The 12,212-nt window shown below is 44.7% G+C and overlaps 1 protein-coding gene across 10 annotated transcripts in view; it reads right to left on the bottom strand.

The window, feature by feature from the left end:
* The window catches only part of LOC147232334 (unconventional myosin-IXAa-like), a 164,909-nt gene that overhangs the window by 126,245 nt on the left and 26,452 nt on the right, over positions 1–12,212 (bottom strand). For all 10 annotated transcript variants that reach the window (XM_086149118.1, XM_086149116.1, XM_086149113.1 and 7 more), the window contains exon 2: positions 6,570–7,551. In XM_086149118.1, coding sequence (XP_086005244.1) covers positions 6,570–7,484 — 915 coding nt within the window. In that variant the 5' untranslated portion in view covers positions 7,485–7,551. The remainder of the gene's footprint in view (positions 1–6,569; positions 7,552–12,212) is intronic.

Here is a 12,212-nt window from a genome sequence, read left to right as displayed (position 1 = left end):
GTCTTTGCAAAAAAGTTTGGGCGTCCATGAGTTACAGGAAGTAGAGCTTAAGAAACAGGAATGTCCATGAACTACGATGTTTGCGGGCGACGTTGTGATCTACGTTTGCGGACGATGATGTGATCTGCGTTGAGAGCAGGGAACAGATGAAGGGAAGGCTAGAGAGGTGGAGGTATGCTCTGCAGAGGAGAGGAGCGAAGGTCAGCTGGAGAAATGTCGGAATGAGAGGGACCTCGCTGGGGGATATTGAGTACTTGGGAAACGGAGATGGTGGAGAAGAGGTGAAGACAACGTCAGGAAGATGCGCAGATTCCTCACGGAGGATACAGCGCAGATACTCATCCAGGCTCTAGTCATCTCTTGTTTGGGCAACTGCAACTCCCTTCTTGCCGGTGCCCCAGCGGTAGCCTAAGTGTTCAACCGTCCCGAATTCAACCACGCAACTCCCTTTCTTATGTCCCTTCACTGGTTACCGGTAGCCGCCCGCATCAACTTCAATTCCTTGGTACTCGCCTACCAGGCGCTGAATGGGACGGCCCCGTCTTACCTCCAGGATATGGTCAAGCTACATGTCCCTACCCTTCCCCTCCGATCTGCCACCTCTGGGCGACCGTCCGCCCCATCGCTCGGAGCCCCCGGCTGCCGATCGAACCGGTCTCGGCTCTTCGGTGGTGGAACATTGTGGACACCTATAAATACCTCGGCGTCCACTTGGACAATAAACTTGGACTGGACCTTTAACACCAATGCCATCATCAAGAAGGGTCAGAGCCGTCTGTTCTTCCTCAGGAGGCTCAGATCTTTCAACGTCTGCAGGACCATGATGCAGATGTTTTACCACTCGCTGGTGTCCAGCGCCATCTTCTACGCTGTTGAGTGCTGGGGCAGCAGGCTCAAGACAGCTGATGCTAACAGACTCAACAAGCTCATCAGGAGAGCTGGATCTGTCCTGGGAGTGGAGCTGGAGTCTGTGGTGCAGGTTTCAGAGAGGAGGATGATGAGGAAGCTCCTCAGCATCATGGACAACCTCCATCACCCCCTGCGTGCCAGGTTGACGTCCTGTCGGAGCTCTTTCGGTCGTAGACTGATACCACCGAGGAGCTCCACTGAACGCCACAGGAGGTCTTTCCTACCTGAGGCTATCAGACTTTTTAATTCCTCTTCCCTCAGCCGCAGGGAATCTTCAATCTTTGTAGCTACTGCTAACAGCTGAGACAATTCATATTTCATTATATTTCTTATTCTTCCTCCTTTCTACTATCATCTATTACTGTTATGTTTTTTTTTTTATTTTTACTTGAAACTCTGGCACAACAATTTCCTTCGGGATCAATAAAGTTGTTCTCATCTCTCATCTCGTCGAACAAACTCCCGAAAAAGGTCAGAACATTTTGTAATAACGGTGCATTTTGTAATAAACGTCCAAAATGTAATAACTTTTTCATTTCATTTTGTAATAAAGCCGCATTTTGTAATAAACTGCCCCGACGCATTTTGTAATAAATTTTGCCGCATTATGTAAAAAGTTATTACATTTTGAGAAGATTATTACAAAATGCACTTGCAACTTTTTTTATTTTCTAGGAAATGTAATAACATGGTGCATGCTGTAATAACAATTCTAAAGCATAAGTTTGTTAATTGTATTTTATTTACTTAGAAGTATTTGTAAAAGCTAGGCCTATTATCAGTATCACTGTATTAGCCTAGTAGCAGTACTTAGCAATTGCTATCAGTACACTATTCAAAGGTTGCATTAACAGAGAATATTTTATAAATTCCATGTTATTACATTTCCTAGAGAATAAAAAAGTTGCAAGTGCATTTTGTAATAATCTTCTCAAAGTGTAATAACTTATTACATAATGCGGCAAAATTCATTACAAAATGTGTTGGGGCATTTTTTTTACAAAATGCGGCTTTATTACAAAATGAAATGAAAAAAGTTATTACATTTTGGACGTTTATTACAAAATGCGGCTTTATTACAAAATGCGGCTCAGCAGCAGAAGACGATTTATTTCCCTTTTTATTTCTACACTTTCCTTGTACTTCCCACCTTCCGGTGTCTTTTTCTTTTATTTCCCACCACTTCCTTCCCAAACCACTTCTTTTTATTCCTCTCGGTTTTCCGCTTCACGAGTCCCGGCTGAGCGCGCAGGAGGTGCTGCTCCACGTGCGACGCACATGGTGTCAACATGTGTGTGTGTGTGTGTGTGTTTTGACGTGATGTCCGCACGCGTCCTGACGAGGGAAAAAAAAAAAAAGAAAAATGGGGGAAACGGGTCTTGGAAGGGTCTTAACCTTGAGGAGCGCAAAGACATACAACACTAGATGGACATTCAGCCTCTCATTCATATGAGGACAGTCACTCATTCACACGTCTTACAGAGACACCCATTTATTTGTTAAAAAAAAAGACAACATTCACTCCCTTTTTCATAAATTCACACCTCATAGAGACATACAACCATTCACCCTCTCATTCATACATGCAGCCACTCACTTGCTCATTTGTTTTATATTAAAAAAAAATCATTTTTTCACGCGTCATATTGACATGCAACCATTCACTCGTTCTTTCACGTGTCGGAGACAAACTTCTTCTTCTTCTTCTTCTTCTTCTTTCGGCTTTTCCCGTCAGGGGTCTCCACTTTCTCCATCTAACCCTATTCTCTGTATCTTCCTCTCTCACACCAACTACCTTCATATCTTCTCTCACTACGTCCATAAATCTTCTCTTTTGTCTTCCTCCAGACCTCTTGCCTGGCAGCTCCAATTCCAGCATCCGTCTACCAATATATTCACTATCCCTCCTCTGTACATGACCCAACCATCTCAGTCTGGCTTCTCTGACCTTCTCTCCAAAACATCTAACATGTGCTGTTCCTCTGATAGACTCATTCGTGATCCTCTCCATCCTGGTCACTCCCAAAGAGAACCTCAACATCTTCATCTCTGCAACCTCTAGTTCTGCCTGCTGTCTTTTGGTCATTGTAACAGTTTCTAGTCCAAACATCATCGCTGGTCTCACCACTGTCTTGTACACCTTTCCTTTTATTCTGGCCGATAGTCTTCTATCTTTTCGTACCCCAGACACTTTTCTCCACCCATTCCAACCTGCTTGGACCCGTCTCTTCACCTCTTCTCCACACTCTCTGTTGCTCTGGACTGTTGACCCTAAGTACCTGAAATCCTCCAGCTTCTTGATCTCCACTCCCTGTAGCCTCACCGCTCCACCCGAGTTCCTCTCATTCACACACATATATTCTGTCTTGCTGCGACTAACTTTCATTCCTCTCCTTTCCAGAGCATACCTCCACCTCTCTAGATGTTCCTATACCTGTTTTCTGCTCTCACTACAGATCACAATGTCATCTGCAAACATCATGGTCCATGGAGATTCCTGTCTAACCTCATCTGTCAGCCTGTCCATCACCACTGCGAACAAGGAGGGGCTCAGAGCTGATCCCTGATGGAGTCCCACCTCCACCTTGAACTTCTCTGTTACCCCTACAGCACAGCGTACCAGTGTCTCACAGCGAGCATACATGTCCTGCACCAGACTAACATACTTCCCTGGTTGGAGACATACAACTATTCACTCATTTTAAAAAGACAAACAACATTCATTCATTCATACATCATATGGACATACGTGATTAGCTCACTCATTCATGTCATATAAGGACATTCACTTGCCTTTCAGAAAGAAACAACCATTCACTCACTCATTCACGCGTCATACAGACATATAACAATTCACTTCTTCAATTATCATAGAGACAAACAACCATTCATTCATTCTTTCACGCGTTAAAATCGACATGCAGTCATTCATTCACTCATTCATGCATTATGTAGACATAGAACCATTAGCTCGCTCATTCACACGTCATAGAGAGACATGCCGGCATTTAGCCTCTCATCCACATGCTGGCTAATTCAGGCCCTGAAGGAAACCCGTATGGACACGGTGAGAACACGGCGTGTCACGGAAAGGCGGGTATCAAGGTACCTTCTTGGTGTGAGGTGAAACCGCTAACCGGCGTTTGAATCCAAGTGACACCATCAAAATCCACATGCTGACTCACCGACTCAACAAACCGTGCGCAAATCCAGATTGGAGCAGGTTTAAATGCAGTTGTTGTTGTTGCCCTTGGGGCGACCTTCCCGAAAACATTCAGATTCCCGATGAAATTCCCTAATCCATAATCCACTATTGATTTATAATCCAGGGCAGATTAAGCCACATTCCATTATATCCCCCCCCCCATCAATGCAGATTGGAAACAGAAAGAACAGAATCTAGGTCAAATAATGCATATAATATTATATGTGGTAATGCTAAGCTAAATATAGGCGCGGGGCAACATTTCCATAATCTGATTTATTCCCTCCTCTTAAAAACTGACCGAAGAAAAAACCCGGCTTCGGCCGCCTTCCTAAAATAACCAATTTGTTTTTGAAAAAAAATATTGAGGTCATTTGCAAAGAAGATTAGCCCTCTCAGAAACAGAGAGGGGATCTTAAACACCACAGCGCTAAAGCTACTTAATCCCTCGAGCCGTTCTTTTTTTTAAACATTTTTTTTATTTCCCTTTATTTCCGGGCTCGGCAATAATTGTTACGATCAGTCTGATGGTTGACAATTCCTAGAACCCAAATCAACGGAGCATACAAGGTAAGGGCTCTTTGTTCAGCAGTTGTGCGTTGCTCTACGGCTAACGGCGCGCACTTCTGACAAATGGCTTTTGTTGACTGGGATAGGCTAACAGTGAAGCCCGGTTGGTTCGGGTTTTCCGGTCGAGACAGAAGGCCGGAAACAGTTCGAAGCTGGGAAACGTCCAAGACTGATGCCCCCAAAAAGGTACCGTAATTTCCGGACTATTGAGCGCACCTCAATATAAGCCGCACCGGCTAGCCGATCGCTATCTCGGGCTTCCTCCTGCGCACTAAAACCGTCAAAATCGTCTTCTTCGGGTGTCAGAATTGAACGGACTCAGAATTTCCCGGTCATGTCATCGGTCCAATGTGACGAGGAAAATGTTTTAGCGGCGCGAAGCTCGTTAGCCCCCGCCACAAAAAAGTCCATATATTAGCCGCAGCGTTGTTTACGTCAAAAAAGTCACGGCTTATCGTCCGGAAATTACCGTAGTTGCTTCCTTGCCAACGATGCAAGGCCCTTCACTCATTGGTGATGTTGGGTTTCTTAAAGATGGCAGACCTGCTCTACCCATCACCGGCCAACTGGGTTCTGATTGGTGGAAATAAAAACCCGACTTGAGTCAATTTGAGCTCCGACGCGATGAATTTCATGAGACGGCAGCTACAAATTTCACGCCACCGTCCCCTCGGTTACTCACAGAGACCAAATACCGAAAGACACATCCGCCATCACGGTCCACCCGTTGAAATCTTCTTGTCGCGGCAACTGGACTTGAATTTCTTCACTTCTCATCCGAGAGGCTTCTTCAAGTTGCCACAACAAGAGGGCAATGACATGAGGCAATGATTTCAACAAGAATTCTAAGCTTGATGGAGCACGATGGCGTCCACGCCCTTTGGCATCTGTTCTCTGATAGTAACCGAAGGGACGATGGCGCAAAAGTCAAAGACGAGTCGAGTCGGCTTTTTATTTCTTTAAGATGCCCAACATCACCCATGAGCGAAGGGTCCAGCATCGGCGGGAAGGAAACAACTACCTTTTCGGGGGCGGCAACCTCGGGCGGATCCTAGCCGCTCACTGTTGGCGGCGTTTTGTCTCGACCAGAAGTCCGAACCAACCGGGCTTCACAACTAGCCTGTCCCGTCAACGAGAGCGCAGTTAGCCGTAGAGCAGTGGTTCTTAACCTGGGTTCGATCGAACCCCAGGGGTTCGGTGGGTCAGTCTCAGGGGTTCGGCGGAGGTCAAGACACACATTGGTGATGACATCACTGGCCGCAGGTGATCACGCTACATAGCTCGGCCTATCCGTGCTGCGGGGATTTTGGCGCGCTCGGTTGTAGTAACTTGCGACTGTCGTGATGGTACGTCATGTGATTTCTGTCTTAATATTTTAATCCCTTCATACTATTTATGTCGGGCAAAAAAAGAAAGCGGTCGGAAGAACACGTACAATACGGATTCACATGTATGACGGAACGTGATTGGAATCGATGTCCTAACTGCATGATTTGCAAAGACAAGATGAGCAATTCTAGTCCGGCACCGGCAAAACTAAGGGAAGGCTTCCTTCAGCTGCGTGGAGATGGGAACTACAAGAACATAGCGCTTGCTGGATTCAAGGTGAAGGGAGCCAGATTCGATGAAAAGGCTACTCTGCCTGTTCTTTGTACCCATCAACGAACCGATCCTGGATCCAATAAAGAAGGGTTCGGTGAATGCGCATGTAAAACAGGTGGGGTTCAGTACCTCCGACAAGGTGAAGAACCACTGCCGTAGAGCAACTTGCAACCGGCAGACAAAGAGCCCTTACCTTGTATGCTCCGTAGAGTCGGGACCTGGGTGACCGAGAACCTCCGTAGATTCGACATATCAGCTTCACCCTGGCGAATCGGCGTCTTACCTCCAGCACAGGCCCCGCCCCCAAGATGATCTGCTCCACTCCGCTGGCGAACCCCTTCTGGCTCAGCGCCGTCAGGTGATGGATGAGGAAGTTGGTGCTCTGGGTCTTCCCGGATCCGCTCTCCCCGGAGATGACGATGCACTGGTTCCTCCGCCGCTGCAGCATGGCGTGATACGCCACGTCCGCCACGGCGTAGATGTGAGGCTCCAGCTTCCCCAGCGTGTGGTTGTCGTACAGCTTGACGTATTTGGGGTTGTAGACGGGCAGAAACTGGAAGGGGTTTATCACGATGAGAATACTCCCGATGTAAGTGTAGATCTTCTCCTGGCGGAAGCGAGCGCGGAGGCTTTCCAAAAGGGCGCGCTCGGTTAGTTCCGGGAGGGCGCAGAGATCGGACGGCGGGTCGCTCCCTGCGGGCTGGGGAAGGAAACCCCGCTCCACCAATCGCCGCCGCTCCTCGGTAACCCGCAGCCACATCTGCAAGCTACCGCCGTAATGGATGGAGCCGTCCAGGTTCTTCTCCCGCAGGAGGAAGCGGTAGTCGTCGCCGCTGCCCAGGCCGCCGCGGTTCTCCAAGGCGCTCCGCGGCCAGAGCATCATCCTCTGCACGGGGCAATCGCCGGGGTTGAGGATCCATTCCTCGCCGCCGAACTCCTTCACCTCGGCTAGCACGTAGCACTTGGTGCGTTCCAGGCGCAGCCGCTCGATGAGGCACTCGATGGCTTCGGCGGCCGTGGTGTTCTTGCGGGCGCCGACGGGGCAGTAGATGGTGCCCTCGGCCAGGGCGCCCGGGTAGACGCGCAGGGTGAACTCCTGGTCCTCCAGGCGCCGCCGCATGCTACCGCCGCCGCAGCCGCCGCCGCCGGCCACGTTGGCACTGCTGGCATAGGCGCAGCCGCCATCTTGTAAGTTCATGGTGGCAGAGCAGGTCCCATCAGCGCTCCGCTCTCCGGACCCAAAGGACGGACTCAGGACATCTCAACTACAAGGACAAGGAGAAGAGAGTTAGGCTACATGTTGGCGCAAAAAAACTACAGCGAGAGCTCAAAGGGGAATCGACGGTTTCGGGCGCCGACGCTTGACCCCCTCGAGTCGCCTGTGGCATTTCCAGCTAGCGAGTCACAACGGGGTCAGCGGAGTCACGGCGATTTCATCCGTCCCATGACGTGGGGGAGGGGGCTCAATGGGCTTTCTGTTTTTGATCGTCAAGGGAACCACTATCAGACCGCAACGCCGAAAACGAGAACCGACGGCTGCTCGGAACGATCAGGGACAGTGGCTGCTTTATGTATCCTTTAAAAGGCTACTGGCCACTGTGGCTAATCCCAGCCATGTAGCCAGTGTATGGGTGTGTGTGTGTGTGTGTGTGTGTGTGTGTGCGCACACACTCGTGACAATCCAAGGACTCCAGCCGTGTGCCAAGATTAACAGCTGCCACCTTCAACCCAAAAGTGGCCAGAATTAAGTGCTCAATGGGCATAATTCACCGCTTCCCCGTCGATAGCGGACAGAGCTAGCTATTCTGTAATTCACACACACACACACACACACACACACACTTTCAAGTAGGAGGTGTTTGACGGACTGAACTAATTCATCCCTCTAAAGAAGATAGAAGAGGATAAGGTCATAGCAGAGAAGAAGCGCAGGAATGAAGGTTTTTCCTGTCGCAGCTGCTGGTGTTTAAAGATTTTTGTAAACAAACAGATCGAGAGCCAGAGGAGTCCCAGAAAATAGCTCAGATGGAGCGGCGTGTTATTTGACATGTAAGCATTTATATTTATAACAAAACAAATTGAATAGAAATGGAAAAATTGAGACAAGTAAAGAGCTGATTTTGTCCTCGTATACAATTTAAAAAACATAATCCGGTATTTTTCCTCCTCCTTGGTGTCACCCGGTACTTCGCTGTTAGCTGCGCTGCTAATTTAGCTTCATATTTACATACGTAAGTACAAAGATACATAGAAAATAAATAAAAACATCAATAATTTTGGTTTCTCTGTAAATCCCACCATTCAGAGCAGGAGTGCTGACGCGCAGTTGCCAAAAAAAGAAAGTTCGATTCCGACCCCAGCATCCCCAACGACACCGAGTGGCAGAAGATGGACGGATATTTAAATGTTATTGTTACGGCAGCGCAAACAGTAACAAAGACGAAAAACGGTATCCATGACAAAAGATGATAATGATGGAAAAACGGTTAAAATGACGAAAAAAAGTAACAATGAGGAAAAAAAAAAAAAAACTGCAAAAATTACGTAGGAAAAAAAGTAAAAATGACCAAAAAAAATGGTAGAAATTATGAAAATGACGAAAAACAGTTATGATGAACAAAACAGTAAAAATGACAAAAACCACTGACAATGATGAAAAATTGTCACAATAACAAAAAACAGTAACATTGATGAAAAAGAACCGTAAAAATTACGAAAAACACTGACAGTGACGACAAATTGTCACAATGACGAAAAAACTATGACAAATTACAGTAAAAATGACGAAAACAGTGACGATGAAAAAAACCTAAAAATGACAAAAAACACTGTAAGAAAAAAACAAAAAAACTAACAATGACAAAAAACAGTAACGATGAAAAAAACGGTGAAAATTACAAACAACAGTAGCAATGACAAAAAACGGTAACAATGACAAAAAATTGTTACAATGACATAAAAACTGTGAAAATTACCAAAAAAAGGTAACAATGCCGAAAATATGGTCACAATGACAAAAAAAATAAAAAAATAACAATGACGACAAAAAAAGTAAAAATTACAAAAAAATGAAAAAACTAACAACAAAACATTTTGAACTCCAAAGGAAAAAAAAAAGTTGGTTGAAGGTTAAGAAAAGGTTTTAAGAAAAATACTCAACGTCTATTTGAGTCTTTCTTGTACTTATGGAAAAAAAAAAAACAAACTTAAATTATCCAGCAGCAGCAAACCAAAAATGCCGTCCTCTCTGTGCAGTCATGATTAAAAGCAACAAAAATATTTCAAAAACATTTTATATAGATCCCCACCATCTTCAAATTTAAAATGACATTTTAAAAACGAACAAACTAAAATAAAATTCAATTAAATGCAGCGACCCCTGCCCTAAATCATCAATGCGGTTCCTTTTTTTTCTCTTTTTTTTTTTAAATCATTTCAGTCACCCGGAGGGGGGGGGGGGGGGGGGGGGGTCTCAGACACGGGGGGCCCCTCGTCGGCCGTTGCCCCGAAGCCCCTAAAAACGGTAGATACGCCCCTGCGTGGAAGAACCCTGCAGGAAGGCTTGGTTTTGTTTTGACACGGTGAGATGCCAAAACCACCACCGGGCTTTCAGATAAGGCTGGAAGCTGTCGGGCCGAGGCGAAGAGCTCGCAGGGAAAGCGAAAAGAGCAAAAGGGGTGATTCGATGACGGTTTAACGGCAGATAAACCGAAGTCCTCGCTCGAGGACTCGTCCAGGAAATGGGAGAAGAGGGTTTGTAGACGATTTTTCTTCTGACTTTTCGCCCGTTTCGGCCGATTTTCTGTTTTCTAATTGTCGATTTTTCCGACGTTTGCTCGTGTTTTCCTGATTTTTGTTTTTTTTTCAGTTCATTAAATGAAAAAACTTTTGAGCGATTCCCGTCGCGGGAGATATTTTCCGAAGCCGGCGAACAATTTATACAGAAATTAAATCGAATGGGGAAAATAAAAAAAATTAAATGACAAAAAAAAAGACAGATGGTGGAAAAACAATAGACATTTTCAGGGTTTTTGCAGATTTTAGATGGATGGATGGATACGTATCTATATATACACACACACACGTCATACATTTATATGTATATATGTATGTATACATAGTCAGTGTGTGTATGAATGGAATGTCTTTGAATGTTTGTATGTGTATATATTTAAACATGTCTATGTGTGTGTTTATATATATTTATCCACTCTCATTGTGTGTATATATATTACAACCAATACCATTCTGTACAAATATATGTATGTATGAATGTACAGAATGCTTGCCTACATATATATATACATACACACACACACACACACATATATATACACATATACATTTATACACGTGCACATATATATATACACACACATATAAATTTATACATATACACAAACACACAAATGCATACATATACACGCACATATATATTCATATATACACACAAACACATATATACATATACACACACACAAACACACATACACACACATATATATATATATGTTGTTGTTTTTTTTGTTGTTTTTTTTATTTATTTTTAAACAAAATTTACCCAAAAAAATTGTCAATATGACATTCTTGTGGGTCATTTTTTATTTTTTTAGGGGGATGGGTCATCTTTGTTGCCATGGTTACTATAAGCATCTTCAAAAGTCACTTTGCACTGGTTCTCAGTCCAGACATGTAGTGGACGCTTTTTTTTAACCATATGGATTCATCCGTGCGTGTTTGTGAATGTCTTTTTTGCTACTTTTTTTGTTGCCATGGTTACTCTAAAGCTTACAAAAGCGGTTTCCCTCGTGTCCCGACAGTGACACACATTTTTGTTAATTATGAAGTTAATTATGACGGCAAAAAATAATGATAATGTACCAGCTCTTCATGAGCAGCACAACTCATCTTCATCATCACAAACGCAACTCATTAACATCCGAGTTTGAAAACCCCCGAGGCCCCTTTTCTCAGAGAGCCAGTTGTCCTGCACGTGCACGCGCACACACACACACACACACACACACACACAAACATACACAAACACACACACACACGCGCATGCACACACAGCCACTTCTCACCAGCATAACGGCAATAAACACCAGACCTCTGCATTCCTCGACACAGATCACACACACACACACACACACACACACACACACACACACACACACACACACACACACACAGACACACACGCCCAGAGGCACACACACATATCTTTCAACACAGGAGGCGTGTTTTTCCTTCCCCGCCACAAAACTGAGGTTTTGACTTATTAAACTCAGAATGGTTGCATTAGGAGGACACAGACGGCCTTGCCAAAAGTTTTTTTTAAAGTGTGTGTGTATCGAGCATGAATTCATGAACACACACACACACACACACACACACACACACACACACACACACACCATTCATCAGAGGATCATTCCAGATTGAAGGAGCGTCCTTTAAATCTTCTGCTCGCTGCTGCTGAAGGGCAGCGGTTTACACACACATCAGACCAGACACGCCTCATGTATACGCACACACACACACAACACACACACACACACACACACACACAATCAAACTTCAGTTTCTCAAGAAGAAGGATTCTTCAGAAACCTTTCAAATATTTAGGACTCCAAAGTGACTCACTGAATTCAATGAAAGACAAGTTGTTTTTAACAGCCAATGACCGGCTTCCATATCCAGGTGTTTTTCAAGCCAGAAAACATCCCATAATAGTTACAACACACACACACACATATATAGTTCCATTTATAAATCCCCGATTTATACATATAATTATTACACCTAATCATATACATGTAAATACACGTCTATGCTTTACACATATTTTTAAATATTTTTACATACCTTTGACTTTATTTTTATTTGTCTATTTCAATCTTCACTGTTTTATTTTTATTATTTG

This window comes from Fistularia commersonii, chromosome 7 (genome assembly GCF_037954325.1).
Source record: "Fistularia commersonii isolate RoL2024-O1a breed Wild chromosome 7, RoL_Fcom_v1.0, whole genome shotgun sequence".
Taxonomy (NCBI): Eukaryota; Metazoa; Chordata; class Actinopteri; order Syngnathiformes; family Fistulariidae; genus Fistularia; species Fistularia commersonii.
Note: the sequence above shows the minus strand (reverse complement) of the source record. Positions and strands in the feature narration are given on the sequence as shown.